The 24,738-nt window shown below is 41.5% G+C and overlaps 1 protein-coding gene across 14 annotated transcripts in view; it reads left to right on the forward strand.

Annotated features, from left to right (window-relative positions):
- Positions 1-24,738, forward strand: part of ST3GAL4 (ST3 beta-galactoside alpha-2,3-sialyltransferase 4) — a 162,904-nt gene that overhangs the window by 104,292 nt on the left and 33,874 nt on the right. For 2 of the 14 annotated variants that reach the window (XM_081891105.1, XM_081891086.1), the window contains one exon: positions 1,584-1,644. The exons of 5 other annotated variants lie outside the window; for them this stretch is intronic. In XM_081891105.1, the coding sequence (XP_081747231.1) occupies positions 1,609-1,644 (36 nt within the window). In that variant the 5' untranslated portion in view covers positions 1,584-1,608. Of the gene's footprint in view, positions 1-558; positions 600-1,583; positions 1,645-3,296; positions 3,372-13,784; positions 13,908-15,908; positions 16,064-24,738 lie in introns of those variants that run through there. 7 more of the 14 variants (XM_081891102.1, XM_081891100.1, XM_081891092.1 and 4 more) reach the window with 7 other exon arrangements.

The following is a 24,738-nucleotide window of genomic DNA, read 5'->3' on the forward strand; positions in this document are numbered from 1 at the left end:
ATCTGTTCAACAGCCTCAGGTTTTGTAGCTGGAGTCAGTCAGCACTTCACTCTCCCAGGCCAGATGGGAAAAGGCCAGCAAGGCAGGGTGCAGGTCTTCCAGCGCTCACAGCCGACACAGATAAAAATCTAAAACAGATAAAAATTAAAAAACAATTTAATAGAAGAGCCCTCTCTGCTGAGCAGCAGCCGCAGGCCTTGTGAAGCCTGTCAGGCCCCACCCCAAGCCAGGTGGGGAGAGGCAAGGGCAGGGCCCTTCAAGCCCTCAGCAGACAGCCCTCCATCACACAGCTGTGCCCATTCTGTACCCTGCCAGGGTGTGTGGCTGAGCTGAAGCTTACACCAGCGTGTATCCCAGGACTGTGTAGCCGGAGGCAGGTCTGACAAGACTGCAAATGCTCTCTTGCGTCTAACTTGGCTATTAGATTGCATTTCCTGTTTGCTTGGGGTTAGTCCATATTTTTATTTATTTGTTTGTTTGTTTTAATTTCTATACCGCTTTATATTTTTAATAAAAATCTCAAAGCGGTTTACAGCATATTAAACATTAGCCGGGCAATGTTCCTCCGGCCTCATGAGGAGCCTCTTCAGTGGGGCTGGGTGAGTGTGGGCCTGGCCCCCTAGGCCAAGTGGAAAGGGCCTTGCGGGGAGCGGCCTCACAGCCGTTAGTTGTGCCTTTAATTCCATTGTTCTCATATTAAGTATAGTTTCACACTTGCAAACACGAATGGCCAGTGGTGTGCGTGTGGGGGATCCATATTGGGACCCTAGTTCTAGGGTAGCGTGGGGCTTTATTTAAATGCCCCTCCCTATACAGTGGTTGAAACAGATTGAACCTTTTTTATTTTGCAATGCAGATTGCAGTAATCGGCCCCTCAATCTGGATTGGGACCATAGTGTTAAAGCCCCCAACCCCTGTATAGAAGGGGCCTGATATGGACTCATGCTGGCAGCTTGTAGAAACACCACACTGCTTGAAAGGGACTTTAAATTATATACCTACTTAAGTTGTGTCTCTTGCTTTGCCTCTATTCTCCTGACTGTTAAATGAGTCCTAGGTTTGTTCCCCCACTTCTCTGTGAAGCTGTCCATTAGTCTCCCCATCCACCTCCTTTCTGGAATCGTGGAGGCTGATGGGCCAGGAGGCACTGTGTATTCTTTGGGAGAAGACGTGCTGGCACTCCATCTCACTGTAGTTTGAATTCATATCCCATGGTTCCCTACACCAAAAAAAATCCCCAAGCAGAGCAACAAATAAATGTCACCATGTCTCGTTCTGCCCTCGCTTGCACCCTTAAGGAAGCAAGATGGCAATATAGAATTAAAGTGTCCGCCACTTCATAAAAAAATGCAAAGATGTTATTTTTTTTGTTATTTGAATTTGGCTCGCCTTGACGTTGTAGGAAGGGATGGTCACTTCATCCAAACAAAACCCCAATGGAGGTCTGGTTCTGACATGCAGCTTAAATGGTGGTGTTGGTGAAGTCGTGTGTGTGTGTGTGTTTTAAATAAACAAATAAATTTTAAAAAGCCTAATTAATCAAACAGGAGCTGCCACCTTGACATTCCGCTGTTATAATTTAGAATCCGAAGGATAACATTTGAAAGAATGGAAGAGACAGAAGAAAAGCACAGTGCTCTTGAGGTAAGAAGTTGCACATTTTTCCAGGAGGTAATTTGTGTTCGAGATAGGTTGTTCTGCACAATTCTGCACATGGGTGTGGCTTATATGTGTCATTCAAAACTGGCCCAGATTTCTAACCCAAGAGCTGCACACATGTAATCAAATCCTTACGGACAAGTGATATAGTGACGTTGGGCAGTTTGGTGCAGAAAGTTTGAGGCGTGTGCTTGCTCCCCATAATCAACCATTATACAATATCCTTGTGTTGACTGCTTGACATATTTCTGAGAGCAAACCTTGGAGCCCTACTTTTTCCATTAAATCTATGCCAGTTTCCTGCTAAATGAACATTTCCCTTTGAAACCCATCTTTCAGTGTCATTTAGACAACAGATGAATTAGTACTTGCCAGCAAGAGGCTTGTTCTGTTTATCTTCAGAAGTTTTTTCCTCTTTACAACAGTGCTTCCTAGCACTTAAGTAACATGCCCTTTCTACTTCTTTCAGTGCATGCAATGAATCAATCAAACTCACTGGGCTGTAAAAATGAACTGCAGTCATGACTTGATTGATATCTCTCTAGATATTTGTTATTATTATGAAGTGAACATGTTCTCTGAAAGGGTTTCTAGATATATTTTCTGCCACTCCTAGCTACGACTCAGTCTCATGGAAAATGCTATTTGTAAAGCCTATTTGCTTGATTACACAAATCTCTTTCCCTGAAATCATGTGCTGATGTGACCACAGGTTCAAATAAAGGGAATAATGTCCAATATATTGTAATGTGCACTGTTGAAATCACTGCATAACACTCATCCTGACATCTTGCTACTAGAGTTTTGTATTTTTGGAGTGCCCTTTAACAGCTCTCCCACACTTTGCCAGCATGAACCAGTCAGCTGTTTGTAAGCATTTTGGGTAACAAAGTAGGCTGCAGGAACCATGAGATGATGTGCAGTTTCAGGACCTGCTTGGGATATTTTAAGACGTCACAGGATTTTGCAAACCAGTGCTCAAGCTGCATGAAGGCTGTTTGGAATGGTGTGCAGTGTTGCGAATTGTCTGACACCTCAGTCACTGTGGACAGAAGTAGGAAGTAGACTGCGCATCTTCATTGTGATTCTGGCTTTTAAAAAACCGGCTGCATATTTTGAATGCTAAGTTCCAGCTTCATGATTTTGAACACCCACTTTACTAGGTTTCATTGGCCTTGTCCAGACATCATTCTTCTTGTACAATGGGGGGGGGGGAGGTACCAGGGGTGTGCCTCATGGCCCCACTGCTGACCCTGCTGCCCTCTACTCATTAGAAGGCCAGATACCTGCAGCATGGAAACTCTTTTACCTTGGAGATTACCTGTGTGATTCAGAACCCATATGTTCAAGGTTCTAAACTGGGTGGGGATTCTCCAGAAGTGCTGCATTTCCCCCTGTTGCAGACGTTTGCTCCCCAACCAGTGCAGGAAACCTGGGACAGTGCCAGGGACGTGACGGAGGGAACTGACTGAGCCAGCACGTCCCCTTTCTCCCCTCCTACAATTCTAGTTCAACAAGGGGAAAGGACACTTGCCATAGGGCTGAACTCTCCTATCGAAGTCAACTTCTGCAATGCTATAGCTGAGTATGCTAACTTGCAGTCATTAAAATACATGCTAAAAGGTTGTTTTTTTATAAAAAAAAAATTGGGCATGTATAAGAATGAGAATATAATGGCAAAGGGTCCTTCCCAGTGCATCTCTGATGATATGGTAAGTGTTTGCTGATGTGCTCTGTAATCGGTTTGCTTGCTCATGTAGCTGTGGTAAGCATGACTGTACTAGAACTGTGGGGAGCAGGGCAAGGACAGCCCCATAGGCATATTTAATTTAATAGGCAATCAGATCTGATTTCTTAAGGGAGTGGAATTGAATGAGAATCAATACGTTGTAAGATTTTCACTTGCATCCACACACTGCAGTATTTATCCACCCATACGCTGAGATTTACATTTGGGGCACCTCTCTGGGTACCGCCACAACTGGAAGCTAGGCAGGTGGCAACCAAGGAGAGAGAGTTTTGTTGGTGGTGGCACCAAAGTCTGTGCTTTATCGTGTGCCTTGTTGTCTTTGTTGCTGTTTGTTAGGTATAATATTTGTATTTTTAAAGACGCTTTTGCAAGCTGCCCTAAGAGTGCTAAGTGGTTATTGAAGGGTGGGATATAAATATCAGAAATAAATAAGGGTCCTTTTCATTAGCTGATAATACTGCACTTCTGGGACTGTAACACTGAAGTATATGCAGATGGTCAGGGGAAGAATGCTGTCTTCCTACTCATTGGCAGGATCTTGCATCTTGGTGATGGGTAGATAGCTTAGGTTAGACTAAAAGCTGGCATCGCTAAATTGTGGAGCTATCACTCAAGGAATTAGTTACTCCCTGCAAAAAAACCTTGCTGTGAACGTAGTGGCATTAATTTGGAAATGTAAGTGCTCAGAAGTTGGGATAGTTCAAGAAAAGTTTCCCTACTGAGTGAATTTGGCTCGTGTGTGTTTCAGACGACACTGCACCCATGCTGAAAGAATGCGTAAGGATGGTGTTTGGGGCTATAGTGCCTAGCTCTGCATGTTCAGAGCACATTGGAAGGAGCTGTTCATGTTTACCTGTAGTGCTGTGTGGGATGGGGGGATATGACTCTGATTGAGCCAGGATCTGCCCTCAGGTAGAGAAAATCCATGCACTTATACATAGGTATGTGCATAGAGTCTCTTCTAATGCACTTGGAAGCCATGTAGTGGGGGGATGTAACTAGCCAGCATGCTCCCTTCACATAAGTGTTGTGGGGAGGTCACATAACAGCCCCCACAACATTAGTCAGTAATGGATCCCTATTGGGTAATGGATTCCAAATGTGCTGTTAAGAATGAGCTCAGGTTCAGGAGAACAGCTTACTGGTGGAGTAGCCAAACCACGTTGGTAAGTATGACGTATTGTTATTTGTCATCACTCAGTGAAATAAAGTTTGCTCATTACTGGGCAGTAGAGCCCTATAGAATTATTTTTTAAAAATGAAACAGGATGTCAGGATGACTTACGGTGAGATATATATATATATATATATATATATATATATATATATATATAGTCTGTAACAAACGTCAAGCTTTAAAATAATTTGAGTCATATAATTAATAGACCAAATGCCGTTTGTGTTAGCTGCTGCCCTGGGTAAATCCACAAATGACCTAATGACGCATGTTTTATTGCAACATAGTAAAATGTCACAATGCTTGGAACCTTTCCAAGTGCTGGTGAATAAATCAGAAATGTGAAGTTAGAATGCTCTTCGCAGAGTTCATAATTATTTTATCATTGTTACAGGACACAGTTTGATCCCTTAATGGAGCTGGAATATTTTTTTTTATAGTGTGTCTTTTTGCATATCTTGTACATACTCCTCACCCCACCCCAGCACATTTCCAAAAACAAATCTTTCCCTAAGAGATCTGCCCAACCCTTTCATCTTTACATAGAAATATTTTTTTGGAAGGCTTCCATTCATTTTAAACCTTGAAATGCCTCCTATATCTGGCTTCATTTGATGTTACTTTTTCAGTCTCGGGGGAGCTGTCTTAGAGACACTGTGGCTTTCAAAAACTTGTGTTGGCTGAGAAAAAACAATCTGTAATCCTACACTTTTTTCGTAGACAGGTGTAGGTACATCAAATCTGTAATGTAATATGGCCAGGAAAGAAACACCCTTTGTAGATATCAACCTCCACAAGGTAAGGACCTTGCCATTCAGGCCTGTGGATCAGCAGAGCTTTTCTTGCTTCTGTTACCTTGTTTCTCAGGCTGGGGTTAATCTTTCAGTTCTGAATGTCAAGGATGGAGGTGGTATCAATGTGCGGCAGCTGAGGAAAAGGTGAATTCTGTGCTCGGGATCGTTAGGAAAGGAACTGAAAATAAAACTACCAGTAGAATCATAGAACTGTAGAGTTGGGAAGGACCACAAGGGCCATCGAGTCCAACCCTGCAATGCAGGGATCTTTTGCCCAGTGTGGGTCTCGAACCCATGGCCTTGAGATAAGAGTCTCATGTTTTACCAAGAGAGCTATCCCAACTGTTAAACAAATTTATGGTCTGACCGAAATTGGGATAAAGCGCACGGTTCCTATCACCTCACCTTGAAAAAGGATATTGTAGTGCTGGAAGAAGTTCCAAAAAAAGGCAACCAAAGTGATCAAGCATGTGGAACAACTCCCCTTTGAGGACAGATGACAACATTTGGGGCTTTTCAATTTAGAGAGGCAACATGATAAAAGTGTATGGAGTTATACATGGTATGGGAAAAATGGATAGAGCAAAAAAATGTTCTCACTTGCTGATAACCTGACATCATGGACATCCAGCGAAGGTGAATGTTGTAAGGTTACGGACAGGAAAAAGAGTGTAGTGTATTATTCATATGTGGAATTTTTTTCTGCAAGAGACAGTGATGGATGGCCACCAACTTGGATGGCCTTAAAGGAGGATTAGGCAAATTTATGGAGGATAAAGCTAAGTCCTGCCTCTACTGGTTTTGGGTGTGAGGAATTCAAATCTGCTATTATTTTTGGGATTGGACAACATTTAGCTTGGTAAGCCTACATTTGATGAAGAAGGAAACAAACTTTTTGGAAAACCAGGTTATTTTAATTTTACCTTTTGAAAATGTCAGGTAATGCTAAATTATATATATATATATATATATATATATATATATATATATATATATATATATATATATATATATGCAGGTTTTGGTGTCCTCGGGTGTCTTCCCGTGTAAAAGTTGGGGTGTCTAGGCGACGTTTCGACGAGGTCTCACTCGTCATCTTCAGGCTGGTGCTTTCGGCTTCTTGTTACTGGAACAGAGCAGGATCTCAGTGTTTGAGTTCCTATAAATACTGTTGAGGGGGTGTGGTGTATAGCCTCCAATGTTCTGGGCAGAGAGGAAGTTCCCAGGCTAGTGTGCCTTTTCTTCTTTTGTTCCTTAATTACTTGAGGGATATCTTGAGTGATTTCTTGAGTGATATCCTGAGTACCACTTAGGTGGGTCATTAGGTGTGGATTAGTTGCTAAAGTCTTTGTGTCTTGACCTCTTGAACTTTGTGAAGAGTTTTTCTGAGAAGATGGCTGTACTGCACTTAGTTGTGCTCTGGCTTGGCTTCGTGTATAGGGGCGAGCTGTGGTTTTGTGGCCTGTGTCAGCCAGATCTGTGTAGGGATTGCAGGGGGGTGCAGCATCCGGAGGTGCCACCATGGTTTGGCTACTGGATGGTGTCTGTAATTTATCTGTGGAGAGGGTCTGGGTTTGGGTCTGGTGTGGTTGATTGGTGATGGCGTTCTGTGTGCCTCTGGATCTGGTGTCAGTTTTTGTGGGGAGGGCTAATTTCCAGATGTCTGGCAAGCGGGATGTGTCGTCACGCTTGTTCATGTTGTGAGGGTGTTTCTCTATCTCGATGGCTTCCATGATTATTCTCTTGTGGTGATGTTCCATGTTAAAGAGCAATTTGGAATCTGCAAAATTAATTTCGTGTCCTGTTTCTTTCATGTGTTGGAAAAGAGAGGAAGTTTTTTCTTCTTTTTTGACGGCATTCTTGTGTTCTGCGATACGTGCATTTATTCGTCTGTTTGTTTGTCCAATGTACGTGGCTGGGCAGACTTTGCAGGGTATTTCATAGACCCCTTGGTTTTCCAACTGGATTTTATCCTTGGGGTTTCTGAGGATATTGGCTATTTTTTGGTTGGTGCAAAAGGCTGTTTTGATATTGTGTTTATGGAGGATTTTGCTAATTTTATCTGTAGTGCCCTTGATATAAGGAAGGAGGGCCATGCCATTGTTTTCTTCTGTGTCTTGGTTTTTGGGGGGTGTTTCTTTTTGGATTAGCTTCGTAACCCTGTTTTGCTGGTATCCATTGGCAATTAACACATTTGAGAGATTCTGTAACTCAGTTGTCAAGTGGTCTTTGTCAGCCAGGCGTTTGGTTCTGGAGATGAGAGTCTTGGCTACGGAGTTTATTTGTGCAGGGTGGTGGTGTGATTGTGCATGTAAGTAGCGGTTGGTGTGTGTTTTTTTCCGGTAGATAGTGTGTCCTAGGGAGCCATCAGGTTTTTTGTAGAAAAACGTCGCCTAGACACCCCAACTTTTACACGGGAAGACACCCGAGGACACCAAAACCTGCATTCCTGTACCCGTGAAAATCTACGAAAGCATATATATATATATATATATATATATATGCGCAAGTATCTGGCAGTCATTTTAAATTACTAAATTATATTAATATATTAATATAGCAAAAAAAAAATTGAATTCCCAAGTCATGTTACAACTTTTTAAGTGTCCCTCATTTTTGGAATTTGAAAGGTGAAAAATTCAACATGCCCTATTGGGTCATGAAGAAGAAGAAGAAGAGTGAGCTCAATTGGTAGAGCAAGAGACTCAGGGTTTGAGCCCCATGTTGGTTAAAAGATTCTTGCATTGCAGTGGGGTTGGACCCTTGTGGTCCTTTACAGTTCTATGATTTTATGCTTGCTGGGGCTGATGGTACTTGTAGTTCAGCAACACCTGGAAGGCCAAAGGTTCCCCATACCTGTTTTAAGTATTGAAGGGATGCCTCTGGGCAAGGGGAGCTTCCATTAACTGCCTGAGTCAAAGAAGCCTACAAAGCTGTCCCATCATTGGTCTGTCTAGTCCCGTGTATTATCTATTCTGGCTATTAATGCCTTTCTAGGGCTTGAGGTAGCAAGGCACTTTTCCCATCATCTGCTGCTTTTGATTTAAGGTACCAGGGACTGAACCTGAGATCATTAGCGTTCCAGATCTATAGCACATTCCCACAGCTCCCATGTAACTTGAGAGACTGAGCTCTCCATCCCAGCAAAATTTATTTACTTAGCAGTAAAACATCTGAAAGGAAAAGGTAAGCTACCTACATACCTGACACACCCACAGGGCATTAAATTTGCATCACTGTAAAAATTTACTGAGGTGATATAGCTATTTCCTTATTGGATTGAATGGTAAACCTGGTAAAGTGGAGGAAAGAACATATATTTGCATATGTCAGAGGGCAAAATATCTGCTTTTATTGCTTAACAATAACTTTTAAATATTGAACCTGGTACAAGACAATAAAAAGAAGTTTATTCAGCCCTCATTGGGTGAGATTGTATGTCTTCCTGATGCACTGTGAAAGAGCTTTCCATGGCTTTCAAAATATGTGCTACAGCAAGGCAAGGATGACAGTGTCCCTTGCACTCCTACTGTTCTGCTAAATATCTTCCCACTTTCTAAAATCACACCTGCAGAATCCTGTGCCTCTTCTGTTCTGCTATAGTAATGTCCTGTTAAGGCCAGTGGCTTGAAAATAGACTTTTGAACTGTTGGAGCTAAATGCAGTCAAGTTGCCTTGCCCTTTGCCTACAGAGCTAAGTAAATATAATGCAAAACTAGGGTTGAGCCAGAATTCCCAGAAGCTGTGTCTTGCAAAATACACTTCCACGAACCAATGTCCCCCCTCCCTTCCTGTTTTGGTCAGGATTTATTCGTTTGTTTCACCTCTAAAATGGAAAGCGACTACAGTATTCTCTCATTCAGTAACCAAGACCTCATACTGATCTGGCATTGTGACATCCCACTGTCACATGTGAGGGGCTACATTGAGTCATGATCATGAATCCATAATCGCTGATCGGCTGGATCATTAGCCAACTTGAAAAGCATGCAAAGCATCTGCCAAGAGGGATGGTGAACAGGAGAAAAATATTGAAGGGCCATTAGAATATTTGGGAAGGGTCAGACTCCCTTTTACCTATCCAAATTTTATCAGCCCTACCTAAGAACAAACAATAAAATTTACTTTCATGTGTTCTTAACTAAGTTACTTAATTTTCTATTAAAATTTTACTTCGTCAGTAGAGAGCAGCAAGGCTGAATACTCAATGGATTCAAATAGTAAGCCAACATGGTCAAAAACGGTCTGGGATTGAACCTTTTCTTTTTATGGGGACTTATTTTTATGTGGAATAATACTGAAAACTGGAACCCACTCCTCAGCTGCAATTGGCTCTACCCTCTCATCCCCATCTGTGTGTATAGGTTTGACTTAGGGTTTGATCTGCACAGGTGTGTTGAGCCTGTTGTTTGAGGAAGCATAACTTTCTGGCCCAAAAACCAGCTTGGAGTGTAAAACTGGAACACAGGATGGTCTTACTATGACTAGGGTTGCCACTTGTCCTGTATAATACAGAACTGCCCCGTATTTCAATGTAAAATGCTACATCCTACATTGATTCAATACAAGATGCAGTTTGTCCTGTATCTCTGCTTCTCTCTCCCTATCTCTCTCTCTGCCCAGTGTGTGAAAGCGATCATGTATGAAAGCTCTGGGCAGCAAAGTACAGACAGATTTACAAATTCAAGTGTATGTGACAGATTCCAGAGAGGCCGTCCTGTTAGGCTTCAATAGATTGTGATGGATTGTTTTGAAGTCATTTCAGCACCGCACCCTGCCCTGTATTATGCCAGAACAAAGGTGACAACCCTACATGAGTCAGATTATGGGTACATCTATCACAGTGTTGCCTCCACCAGAGGCAGTGAACTTGTGGCTTTCCAGATATTGCTGCACTACCCATCTCTGACCATTGAACATGCTACGTGGGGTTGATGGGAGTGGCAGTCCAACAATTTCTGGAAATAGACAGTTTCACCAACCCTGGTCTGCAGCAACTTTCAAGGATTTCAGACAGGAGTCTTTTCCAGTGCTACCGTAGAGATGCAGGGGATACAAATCTGGGACTTTCTATATGCAATGTATTTATTATACTATTGAGCTTTGGCCCTTACCCATAAAAGGTGGTGGAAAATAGTTGCATTAATCCACCCACAGTGAAGTACAGATAGCACTAAATGCAAAGACTTGTTGATGGAGAAATTAGCAGGGAGTAAGGACAGTGATGCAATTTTACCAGAGGCTCTCTGTATGATTGAAATAGAGAGATAGCCAGCCCTGGATTCTATAAAGGCTGTTGTTCTGAAATGTTGGAGAACTATGGGGGCTTGAAGGGGAAAATGTCTAGGCACTGAAAAAAGTCTATCCTTTGGATATAAGATATTCAAGAGCCCATGACTCTACCATGTCACTCTTCTTTTTTAATTTCCCTCTTCCAAATTCCCTTATCCTACAAAGTATTTTAACTGGGTCTCTAATTTGTGTTTGATACAGGCATTTCACCATTTTGCTTGCAGCAGTCAGAAAGCACCAATGCAGTTGGGCATTATCTCTGTCCCTCTTTCATTCCATTGATGTTTCTTGCTGTCAGGACACCTACCGTTCCTTCATTTCAGCCCGAAACTTTCCTCTACTCATATTTCCTCTCCACGGTTCCCGAGTTCACCCTTGTGTACCGCATGGTATTTGTTCTCCAATCACTCCTTGATTGAGAGATTAGGGAACTCAAAAAGATTGTCTCGCTCAAACTGGCTTGCCAGTATCTCTTTGATCAGAGGAATGTAATCAAAGCAAAACATGTAGACTGGTGGACTGGTAAGAAAGGCTCATGCTGATTTTGAGGACAGGCTGTAGTTAAATCACTCAGTGGTTTGGATGAGGGAATATGAAATGAGACAGAGAGCGAAAAGAGAGACTATTGCACCTAAATAGTTATTCATACCTGTGTTTTCTCTCTCTACACCTACTGTGTCTCAGCCTTGTGCACAGAAAACTTGTGTTGCAGTGGTTTTTGACTGCTGGAGGCTATAACTAATGCTCTGCTCCCCCTTTTATCTATCTTATTTCTAGCAACATATATTCCCCTCTGCTGTTTCTTCAAAACTCTGTTTAAAAATGAAGGCAAGACCCAGCAGTTAACAGTCCTAGATATTGTACAGATTCACAGCAAACACTGACATATACTCTCCCGTTCCCACTTGCAAATGTTAGAGATCTTTGATTATCAAAATGTACCCATCAAAGACATGACAAGCTTCTCTTTCACTGTTCCCGTCAGCCAATTTTGTATGCATGTGTTAACCTCTATGCATGTTTTATTGGCCAAGTGAAGTGAGACTTTTGGTTTAATCTGCAGATTTGATATCTTTTTCATATATAAAAATACTTTTATTGAAAATTTATTGCAACATAAAAATACAACAGAAGTCAAAGTAATCTAAAGAAAATAAATTTTACAAAAACCAAAATAAAGAAAGATCAAGAGATAGAAAGAAAGAAAAACAAAGAAGAGGAGCTTCCAATTCTCTATCCGCCAATTATATATATAATAATCATTCAAATTACAGTCATACCTCAGGTTACAGACGCTTCAGGTTGCGCGTTTTTGGGTTGCGCACTGTGCCGAACCCAGAAGTACCGGAACGGGTTACTTCTGGGTTTCCGCGCATGTGCAGTAGCACTAAATTGCGCTTTGCACATGCACAGAACCGTTGGGTTGCGACCCGTGCGTGCGCATATGCGGCGCTGCAGGTTGCAAATGCTGCGGGTTGTGAACGGATCACGTTCGCAACCCAAGCGTCCACTGTATTCAAAGCATTCACTAGTAGGATACCATCTAGCTATATCATATCATATATAGGTGCTTATCAGTCTGCCAGACATCATTCTTCTCAGGCACCACAAATTAATATTTTTTCACTCAAAAAGTCCAAAAGTAGTTCTTGATTTTGTTAAAATTTTCATTATTTCCATTTACAGTCCAGCTCAATGAATTCTTTCCAAGGATTCCTTCAGATCTTAATATTATAATCCGGTCATTTGTTTTGTAACAATATCCACCTTGAAGACTGAGATTTCAGAATGGTTTACACAGTCGGAACAGAATTCTGCATATTATGCATATGTATACATTGGGATTTCTGTTACGGGGCAGTGCTACTTAAAAAGAAACAACAACAACAACAACAATAAAGCAATTTTAAAAAGAAGAAATGGCAATAATCTTCCAGTAAAGTGTTATTCTTGAAGCTGCTAGTATGCCGCTTCTGTTTGTTTTTCTCATTCTCTGATTTCCTCTGTGCTAATCTGTTAGAAACATTTTTAAAGCCACATTATCAGGTTGTTGGGAGTACTCAGGCGGACAACATAATTGCTCCTGCTCTGGAAAAAGTCTGAGAGCTGTGTTCCTGTGTTCCCTGTCCACTGCATCACCCCGATGGTGTGGGTGTTCAGCATCTCAGAACTGTGATAATGCACTAAGTGACTATTTGGTTGCTTTTTAGGCCCTAACAAGACATGACAAAGGACACGTGGTTGTTGGTGGCCCATGTCACTCATTCATATATGTGTATATATCTATATGCATTTATGAATGATGCAATCATTCACTGTTTCTCCACCTGCTCTATGCAATGGACAGTGAATTTGAGCACAGGTAGAGAAATGGTGAAAGCCATTTTGGGTAATGCATGTCTTTTGCTAGACATTACCCGAGAGATGCATAACCTACATGTGATCAGCCGCCGCCATGCATTTCTACAACATACAGTTTGATCCTAACTGTCAAAGATTTCTAAACTCTCATTGCCATGCATAGAACGTGGGTTGCGGCTTGGCTTCTTTTGCTGAGTGCATTTGAAGTCACGTGGTTTCAATGCTAATAGTGAGAAACCTCCTGCCAAGCTGGCTTGCGCGATTTACAAATAAAATTGATTTTATTGCATTGCAGTCCATTGATCACGTTATGCTTCTGCACTACTGAAGAGATCATGGCAGCAGTTAGCTTTTGCAAGTATGACTGACAGATCCTCGATCGGCAAAATTTCAAAGGAACCCTAACTAATAATATAGACTTGCCTTGTAGGGTTGCTGTAAACCCAATGCATTTGAATAAGCAGGGGTCACATAACTGTTAAGGTGTATAAGCATATTTCAAAAATTGAGGAACTCTCATGGCCAATTTCTCTTTCTTTCCAACGTCTTCAAACAACATCCAGGCATCATTTTAATCCATTTGCCTCTGCCCCAAAGCACAAAATCGCCCTCCCACAAAATTAAAATAACCCACAATCCCCTCCCAGGCATTCCAGCACTCCTTCTCTCCTCAGACCCTTAAGAAGCAACCATGTGACACATTTCTCCTCTTTTTATCTAATTCAGTGCATACATAAATAGATACATGCAGGAACCTTGGCTTTGCACAAGCAAAGCACTAGCTTGGTCTGTCCTGGGTGGAGTTCAGATGCATTCTGGGGATAAGAAAGCAAGATGGCTGAGTTGGCTGCAAGCTAGAGCTTGTCTCCTAAAGGTGAAAAAACTAAGCAAAACCACCTCCCTCCAAACTTCCAAAAATTAGAAGAGGCCTTGGGAGGGTGCCAGAAGAGACCTTGGGGGGGCACTAGGGAGCATGCAGACAGCCACCATGTTGGCAGCTATAGCACTATTATTATCTGCAGCTAAGGTTCTCCTCTAGTTTTTCCCTACCTTTGGAAGTTAGACTCCTCTGTCAGTGCAAATTGTCTTTAGGATGCTGTCCATGAGTATATCAGCTTAGGGCCAGATGAAAGCTGTGTTTACGTAAAAGCAAGCTTTGGGTAGAATTTTAACTGCATGTAGTTTTATAATAAGGTTGCTAATTCTGCTGATTTCTGTTGGGAGGGGGATTTTAGTTGGACTGATTTATTTTGTGTGTTACGGGGTTTTTTTAAGAAATATTTTTTTTAAAAAAAATAAGTCTTGAATTTCAATCAATAGGAAAGGAAGGTATTTTAAGCAGCTGAATGTTCCTGCAAAAAAGCTCTAGAAGTGGTGCTCAGGGGGTGATTACCAAACAGAACCAGTGGCTATTTCTATAGCACTCATGTCTGCAGTTTGCTGTAGAGCCTTGAATGCTAATCATTGCCTTCCTTCCTTTTATTGTTATTTCAAAGACTCACAGCTCACTTTTTCTATTTTAATTTGAATGTTCCAAAGTGGTGTGGAATAACATGCAGTTAAAACATCCAATTTAAAAAAATCAGTATCGCAAAGCAAACTGTAAAAGCAATAGTGGCAGTAAAAGTTATATAAAATACCAGGTAAAACAATGAGTTTTACAGCAGGCAATATCAAATAAAAAAGGTCTTGTCCCGGCATCTGAAACATAACAGGGCAATCCCTGGGTGGGCCTTGCTTGGAGTGAAGTTGCATAATTGGAGTGGCACCATTAAAGTCCATCTGAAAGCAGATGGATTCTTAAAAGGGACTCTGAAGAAGATCTTGGATCTCTGAAGATTCCTAGGAGAGTGAGCACTCCTTTGGGCTGTGTGGAAAGGAAGAGTGACCTCATCATAACTCACCCTTTACTACTTGGTCTCAGAGCGGGGTGCATAATTAATTTAAAGCTATAATTCATTGCATAAAGTGACACACCTAAAGTAAAATAAAAAGAATTCCTTCCTGTAGCACCTTACAGACCAACTAAATTTGTTATTGGTATGAGCTTTCGCGTGCATGCACACTTCTTCAGATACCTAAATTACTAGATTACTAAAGCAGTATGCTGGTTCGTATTGATAGCCCATAAACTTAACAGCAGTCAAGTACCTGAGCTCATAACCAGTTCTTGACATGCAGCCTGAAACAATTTCAGAGCTGGTGCCAGGTGGGCTCAGCGGTGAGGGTATTCCATAGCTGGGGTGCCACCATAAAGGAGGCCTTGTCTTGCGTCTCCACATAATGTTTAGCTCCCAAAGAAAGGGTGCGGAGGAGAACTTTCCTTACTTAATATTCGTTCAGGACAATTGTGAGTGTTGGAGAGGGGTGGGGTGGAGGAGAGAGAGATTTCTTCAGGTCCCTAGATCCAAAGTATGCTCGAGAACACACACAAATTGCAACACTGCCTTATTGGTACCACTTAAAATATTACCATGTGTGTTTTCTGCAGAGTATATTACGCTACCATCTTTCAAGAGGAATGCAACTTGATGGCAGCCATCCTGCACCCGTCCCCATGGTCAGGCTGGTATTAAGAACCAAGGGAGTGGCATTGCTTCAGAAGTTTATACAGATATGTTCCTTAGAGGTCACCTGGCATCATTTCCCATCCACACCCTGTACAATTGCCTAAAGAAGCAAGCAGTGCCCTAACAACCCAAGTGGAAGGATTTGTTGATTTATGCCTTAAGTTATATCACACGGGGCATGTTCAAAATCCAGCCTGCCATGGTAAAATTAATCATTTTTCTTTCTTTCTCACAAGATGGGCTTTTTAAAAAAACTAAAAGATCTGCCAAGGGTAACTAAAAATAACCACTGCGCTCCTCCCTAGCTCTGATTCTCAGATCTACCTATTCCCATCATGCACTTTTCTGGGATACATAAATGAGACTCCCATGTTCCTGTGAATTAAGAAGCATTCGGAAGTTAACTTCAAGGAGGCTGATGGATTTTCAACAGTGCTTCCGTGCAAGAACTTGCTCCCAGGTAATGACAGGGATGGTTTGCTTTTTTTAATGGAGAGGTCAAAACTGAAGGAGTCTTGAGATTTGAGGTTTTTAAAAAATATATATATCAAGAGAACATTTTACAGGCGCCTGGTGACACACCAAAACCTATGCATTCTATCATTCCTGCATTTGAATACACACTGTACATTGAAACCTCGCCCCCTTGATCCTGGAAACTGTAGTTTGTTAAGGTTGCTGGGAACTGTAGCTCTGTGGTGAGTGTATTACAGCTCCTATGATTCTTTGTGCTTTAAATGTATGGTGTGTACACATTCTTTAGCATTTGTGCCTAGATCTAAAAGGCTGCTAAAGACAGTGGCGATCCTTTCACATTTGTTGTGTTTCTTTTTAAATGGACTTTTTAAGCAAACGGGAGATTTATTATAATAACACCGAGGGTCTTCTGAGTAAGCATGCATAGGATTTCACAGTTTAACCCTCCCCCCGATTTCCTTCTCTGTCTTTTGTTAGCCATCTTTTCTTGAAACTCCCAAATCATAAGAAGATAGTATCATACAGGTTGCACATTGTCTTGGTATTTATTATTCCAAACGGTAAGGAACACAGTCCATTTTCCTGTAAACATTTCCCCCCTTATTTATGCGTATTCTCTTTATAGTGGATCATATTTTCTCAATCCAATCGATTAAGGATGGTGCATTACTGTTTACCCAGTTCTTTGCCATACTTACTTTTACAGCTGTTAATGAATTGATTACTACCTTCAAATAATTGTTATCCACCTTGAGTCTTTGGGGTACAGTTGGACAGAAATGCGTATCAATCAGAAGGTGTGAACAGATCTGAATGGGTTTCTGTCTTTCCATGTCAATATATGCATTCAGCATACAGTATTTCTGAAGGAATGCCTATTATTTTATCCAATCTCTAAGATCTGCTTCTGTTACTATCCTGTGGTTGGAATGACATCTGGCAGTGCCTTCAGGACAGATCTGTTTCCATCATGGGGCTGAGATTGTGGAACATTTTTTCCAGAGAGAGAATCTATCAGACTCTTGTCACTGATTAGTTTTTAAAAAGTATGGGTGGTCTTTCTTTCTTTCTTTCTTTCTTTCTTTCTTTCTTTCTTTCTTTCTTTCTTTCTTTCTTTCTTTCTACAAGATTTCTCACCCCTGTGTTTTTAATAGCAACTTGATTTTTTAAAATTACTTATTGATGCCCACTGTGAATTTATTATTATTACTCACAATATTTCGTATGCTGTAGTCGGGATTTTGTTTTAACACAAATAGCGTTGGGAAGTGCTGTACTCACAAAGTACATTGGCGTTGATTGTGGCTTGCTGTGGTTTCACTTCGCTGAAGTCTGGGATTGGTGTATATCAGCTTGGAAGATCAGATCCTGTTTTTTAAAAGTCCAAAGTTATTGAGTGAGGCTTCAGCTTCTGTATCTCTTGCCGCACCGGTCTCTTCACCCAGTTTCTCCTTCCACCTGTTGTGAGACAAAAGGCTAAAGTCTGGCAGGAGGGGAGACTGAATAAAAGCACCTTTGTGATGGGCGTTGCAGCAACTATCAATGCTCTGTCTTTGCGCTATGCTGCACAAGGCTGTGATCTTTATTGTACATTTGTTCTTTAGGTTTGCTTGGCGATGTTTCAGGTCATAGCCTTTCTGTATAGCTCTCAGAGTGAGCAGGTAAAATTGTGGGATCTACCACAATTTAGTCTACAGCTCTTGTGCTGGTATTCTTCTCTGAAAAGAAAATTCTGTCTGAAGGTGATCAGCAAAACCAGGTAAAGGCTATGCTCAGCTTCTCTCCCGAGTATGCTAGTTCACAACATGCAGGAATCTGTTTTATTTTACTGTGTTGGGGACCATTAAATAAATGCAGTTCTCCATCTGTTTTGTACAGAAGTGCATCCCAGAATTGTTATAGCACCTCACTCCTCATTTGCCACGAAGTGTTTACTGCCCATTAATTCTCAGCTTAGTCTCCCACCTAAGTTTTTCTTCTTTTCTCTTCCCATCAGTTAGAGTTCAGTTCTTTGACATAAATCTGCAGGCACCTGTAAAACTTCTCCACATATTCAGAATTGGGGAAGGCTATATTCCTCCTTCAAGGTTAGTGGCAATCCCTTTGTCTTTGGCCTTGAATCAAAACTGCCTTGGCATGTGGGAAACGAAACTTTGTTAATCCTGAATGGAGGAAAGAATCACAAAAGAAAACTGTTTACTCTGAATCAATTTGCTCAGTTAAATACAGCTTAATTGTTTTCCTCATGGTGACTTTGTGCTGAGTTTCCCTGTGAATTCTGCCAGATAGGTTCTGGTTTTATCCAAACCAGATGGCATAATGTTTACATAAATTCAATTTCTCTGTCTTTTTCTCCCTGCCTCCCCAAAGCCATGTCTATTTTATTTGGGTCCTGCAGCTTAAGCAACCACAAGATTTTCTAGCCCCACCATTATTTATGGCTATTTGAAAATAAATTAATTACTCTCTGTTATTTACATAGGGTTTTTTTTTAATACAGCCTGAATTCTAGCCAGTCTTAGTCTTACAGTGTTGTAAAGAAAGCCACTATTATAGCTGTTGGACAGTGGTGACTGAGTAATTATGACTCGTCTGAGGCCATATAATGTCTTGCAAACAGTGCCATGTACATTTTGTTAAATATTTTTTGTTAAATAACCAAGAAGGACCTTGCATATGGAAAAGAATATGAAACCTATATGTCAAACTGCAGTGAACTTTCATGCATGGTTTTTCTCCATTGAAGGTGTATTAAGTAGATAGCAGTTTCCTGGTTCAGAGAAAACCTTCAATCCTGGTTTATTTTCCATTAACCTAGTGGAACGTCGCTTTCCCATTGATATAAATTTTTTACCCATAAGCATTGTTTGGAGCCCAAGTAAGTGGGTCTTTCAGTGGTGTCTTAAATATATTTTACCTTTTTTCTGTTTTGCTGGATCATACTTAAATATTTTAACTTGTTTGCGATCTTCTTGCATAGGCTGAAACCTCTACCTGTAGCATCACACAAGCTGTTAAAAAGTCAGGCCAAGGAAGTCTTATATTGCTTCTAGGAGACACCTGGGTTTGAGTTTTGATGAATATCCAAATGAAGGGACATAATCTGGCTGGGAAGCAGCCACCTAGAACCTCTAACAATTTGCCCTTACTGGAGTGGGCAGATGGATTTACCGTACTGTTATCTACAGTCCCATGTAGTTCCGTAAGCTATTGTGTATTTACAGGCTATGGGACAGACTACACATGTTGTTATTCATGCTCCCCCCTTTCTTATTTTAATCTCATACCACCACATGATGGCTGGACTGGGAGTCAAGTCCCATTTTTAAACTTAATACAGCTTAATTTTTTTTTTTACAGGTCTAAAGAAAAACAGTTTGCCTCTAATATTATGAGCTGTGAAGTTCCCTTGTTCAAAACTCTACTCCCACTAACTTCAAGCCACAGCCTTCCTCTTAAAAATAGGGTATAATCATGTTGACTTGACTTACTAGAATTATTGAGGTAGTGTATGCAAAGTGCTCTTAAGAACGTTAATGTTTGGATCAGCCGTTTGCCACCTGGTGCCCTCCAGATGTTTTGGACTACAATTCCTATCATACCTGGCAATTGCCTGGCTGGGATTAATGGGATCTGGAGTCCAGCAACATCTGAATGGCACCAGGTTGGGAAAGACTGGCTTCAATGCTTATTATTATTATTAGGGATGGCTGAATGTGTAATACTGAGTGCCTCTGGCTTTGAATTTCCAGAAAAGTTGGCTGCATTATATCTTACTCACCTTTCCCCCTGCCCAAGGTCCACCCTGGAGTGGTAAATCTTCTTGATTAAAGGTGACAGCTGGCATTCATCCTTTCGGAAGGGGAGGGTGTGGTAGACAATATGATTGAGTTCAGGTGTTGAGGGTGGAGTAGTGTTTAGATTGAGACTAGAGCCTGAAAGTTTCAATTTGCTAAAGAAACCCTGACATACATCGCTGCTGAGGAAGCTAGGCAGGTTTCCCTGTTTCATTGGTGTATAGAGATAAAGGATGCTGGTAGATTAGTTTTCATTTGTTTTTAAAATAAATAGCAAGCAACACAGATAATCCATCTCATTTGTTTTCATTATGAAAATGAAGGGGGTTCAAATGAGTAAATGCTGATTTTTTTTAAAAAAATGATTTGTCTTCTGTTTGATTTATTTTTCAATCATTTCTATTTGGGGGGGGGGGTTAGCAATGCCTCTGGAGACCACAGAAAGGCTGCAGGGGTGTATGCAAAGAGGAAGCACAAAGATATCAACCAATATCAAACAGGCTCTTTAAAATGAGAATCATTTGTTTGATCTATATTTGGCAGGTGGCGTGATGCCTGGTTTGTGAGGCTGGAGTTCTCGTAGAATGCCTGAAACGCCATGTTATTTAGATGCAAGGTACAGGTAGTTACGGGTAGCAGAAGATTAGTGGGGAGTTCCTGTTGAAATAAATGGGGAAAAGCAATGAATGCAATTCCTATTCATGGAAAACAAAATGAATGAGACTTTCCCAGTGAACATGCCCCCACTCCTTAGGTTTGTATAAATGTAAAACCTGTCTCAGCTGCAGCAGTTTGTGCACATTTACATCCAGACGAGGTGCCAAGGTGGTGCCACACATGATGTGGCGTGGCTGTTAAGAAGTGAGGGAAGTGAACTGTTTTATCTATAGCGCCTACTCCCCAAAGTCAGCCCAAGTCTCTTCTTTGCCTAATAACAGCAATGTAAAAAAATGCATCATTTAAGCTGCTGTGTTACCATTACAGTGGTACCTTGGGTTACATACACTTCAGGTTACATACGCTTCAGGTTACACACTCCACCAAGCCAGAAATAGTGCTTCAGGTTTAGAACTTTGCTTCAGGATAAGAATAGAAATCGGGCTCTGTCGGCGCGGCGGCAGCAGGAGGCCCCATTAGCTAAAGAGGTGCTTCAGGTTAAGAACAGTTTCAGGTTAAGAACAGACCTCCGGAACAAATCAAGTTCTTAACCCGAGGTACCACTGTACTGTCATTTGCTATTCTTTTATCCATGTTCTTCTCTAAGGAATTTGGTGGTGTGTTGGCCTCATAAATGTGCAATGAAGGTCAGGTGGAGAGATAGTTACACTTTTCACCAAGTGTGGGCAAAGGCTTGTTTACAATATGTGTGTCCTTGGGAGAGTGACCATCCACTTCTTTTACATCTGGGTTGACTCGTGCTTCAGTGGCAAAGAGTCATCTGATATTTCATCACAGGTACAATAAAGCTTGCCCTGGCAAGCGACCTTAAAGTGGGTTGGCTGGTGGTTTGCTGGAGCTTATGCTTGTAACAGGGCTCTCTGGGATACTCCGCATCCCAGGTACAAATTAATGAACCACTTGAAAGATGCATGAATCAACCCTGATTTTGCTAACCTGCACGGTGGCTGTTAAACCTGGTGATAGTTATTCTGTTTCAGGATTCTCTTTGCAGGGGACCCTTGTTAACACATATCAGGGTCATAGCAATTGCACTGTGGTTCAGTTTGTCTGTCCTTGCCTTATGTTGCTTTCCACTATTCTGCTTGGTGCAGAATATTATCATACTTCCAGATGAACCAGTTTTCTTCCATTTTCATGGTATGCGACAGGTGTAGCGGGGGGACACACACTTTCAATAGTTGTAGCACAGGTTTCTGCATACCATAGCTGTCAACATTTCCCTTTTTTTAAGGGAAATTCCCTTATTCCGAATAGGATTCCTTGCAAGAAAAGAGAAAAGTTAACAGCTATGCTGCATACTGATAGTGTGGTAGAAGTGCATAACTAAATATATCTGAGAGGTTTTTGAAAATTAAGAACAGAGGTGGCAGAACAGTACTGGCAACAAGAATGCCGTTGGGCAAACTACGTTGATGAACCCCGAAAGCAGCCGTTTTGGCAGAGGATAAACCCACATAGGATTCACTCCTGATTTAGCAGCAGTCAAGGGAGTGGAAGGTGAGGCAGTGCTGCTTAAGCATAAGCCATCAAAGTTGGCAGGCCCTTGTGCTTAAGGAATAATTGAAATGGAAGGGCTTGATGGGACCTGGGCAAAGCTTTGTCAGATGGTTGATAGATGGGGCTTCTGGGGATGATCTTACCCAGTGTTTGGATTTGTTATATTTTTGAGGCTTAGAATTAGTACCTTTGGGTTTATACCAGGCATAGATTAATTTTTGTTTGTTTATTTAGTGCTTTGTATTTTTAAATTTTAACAAGCGAGTGATGCAGTGGAAAAAGGAAGTGTGGTTGCTAGCATATTTACCTGCGTCCACAGCTGCTGCTCATTAAACTGATCAACATCTTTCTGTTTGTTAATATCCAGTTGGCGTGCGCAGGCTATTACTGTATGCAGAACTTGTACATTCTTTATAAATGATGCACATTTGTAGTGTCTGTGCATGAACAATTAGTTTGCTTTTCAGGTCTTTGATCCATGTTGACTGTTCCTGTGTTTCCAAAACCCTGTTGGCTACCATCCTCTAAATCTTGAGCTGCTAAACTCTTTTAAAAAAAATGTCAGTCCTCCTCCTGATGTTGCTCTGCATGTTTCTCAATTAGCCTGTGGGAATGGAAACTTACCATTTTGCCCGATGATGTACTTTGCTTACCTAGCTGAGTTCAGCTCAGGTTGCCTTATTCCCCTCCCCATGCCTTCTTTCACAAGAGATATTTCACCATTCCTCTTCTCCTCTTCTGATCAACCCCTCACCAGGCTGCATTACTTTTTCAACTTCCATATATTTGATGATGTTTTAAAAATGTTTTAGGGGTTGGCAACACTCTCCACTGTTTCCCATGAAGCCTGTGTGTAAATATCCCCCCCCAAACCCACAATACCCTACTGTTTCCTCTTCCTGCTCAGCACTTGGTTTGTACTGGCTTGTCCTCTCCTAACAGAGTTGGAAGGGACCCAAGGGCCATCTAGTCCAACCCCCTGCAATGCAGGAATCTCAGCTAAAACATCCATGACATATGGCCATCCAACATTGAACTTGCCCTCTTAAGCATGCCCACTTGCCATTGGATGCCAAAATTAGACACACTTTCCCTTTCATTCTGAATAGAGGGTAGTTACAAGAGTGATGGTGGCTGATGTAGATGCCTTTTTTTCTCCATAGATGGGGAGGCATGCCTGCACAATTTTATGTTACAGCACCTTTTTATGTTGTTTTGGATGTGGCAGCCATTTTGCGTTATGCCACGTCCTCCATAGCCCACGTGGCCAGCTTTCTGGAAAGCACTGTATGGGTAAACTTGTGAGTGAGGTCAAGGAGCAACCCTGGATAAAGGGGAGCTTGCCTCTGATAAAATACAGTAGTACCTCGGGTTAAGAACTTAAATCATTCTGGAGGTCTGTTCTTAACCTGAAACTGTTCTTAACCTGAAGCACCACTTTAGCTAATGGGGCCTGCCGCTGCGCCGCCAGAGCACGATTTCTGTTCTCATCCTGAAGCAAAGTTCTTAACCCGAGGTAATATTTCTGGGTTAGCGGAGTCTGTAACCTGAAGCGTATGTAACCTGAAGCATATGTAACCCGAGGTACCACTGTAACCTGGTCCAGGGAGGAGGTCCAGCCTGAGTTGTCTGGCTTAATCCAGAGGCGTGGAACCTGTGGCTTTTCAGATGTTGTTGGCAATGCAGGCTGAAGGAGATGGAGTCCTGAAGCAACTGAAGGACCACAGATTCCCCAACATTGGCTTAAGCCTTCAGCGAGGCTAGGAGGGAGATGTGAAGTGACTTCCAGTGAAGTGACTGGGCTTTCATTCAAGGACCTTTCCTACGTGTACATCCATCTGCTTGTTTATCAAGATCAATATTTAAGGCTGGAATCCATGTGCCTTTGCCTTCTGAAGTGGTTGGTGTTATCAGAGAGAGGACCTTTTTGGTTGTTTTGCCCAATATCTTGGCACCAGATTTGCTGTTTTAGGAACCAAGTTTAAATTATGTATTTTTTAAATGGTTTCAAGATTGGCTTCCAGCTCCACTTGAAGTAATAGCTCCTATTAATAATAACAGTTTTCATTTCATTCAGTGTGAGGTTTTGCCTTTTTTTTAAGGTGGACTTGTCTCAGCCAAAGATAACAGTATGAGTAGAAGAAAAGTTGTTTTCTGGATCCATGGCTTAAATCCTCAGTGGTGAAGAGCTGTTTTGTATATAAATGTTATCATTTGAAATAATACGCTTCGGTTCATTGAAATATGTCAAAGGAGGCACATACTTCCTCTAAGCTATACACCCACTTTGGCAAAACCAGAAGCAGAATTGAAACAGGTTTTTGGCTCACGTGGGTGACCCAAGTAAGCCAAAATGAAACTCTTAAGCAGGAAGAGACCCAACCACAACAAAACTAATGAGGTCTGATCTCGCCTCTCCCTGTCTCAGCTTCCTTGCTTGATATCTATCTATAGATTTATTGCGGCCATTGGCCCATATCGAAAACAATACATCAAAAATTATACATAAACAATACAATTTAAACAGTTCCAAGTTAAAACACCCATATAAAACCAATTCTACTTCAGTTAAGTAAACACTATACACAATAAGCTCCCTCTATGTAAACCGCAATTCAAATCCATCAGATTTTGGGGGTTATGCGTCTTAGTTCTGGCACTTATTGATGGTTCTTAAGTTTAG

The sequence above is a fragment of the Podarcis melisellensis genome (genome assembly GCF_964234715.1).
Source record: "Podarcis melisellensis genome assembly, chromosome: 15".
In the NCBI taxonomy this organism is placed as follows: Eukaryota; Metazoa; Chordata; class Lepidosauria; order Squamata; family Lacertidae; genus Podarcis; species Podarcis melisellensis.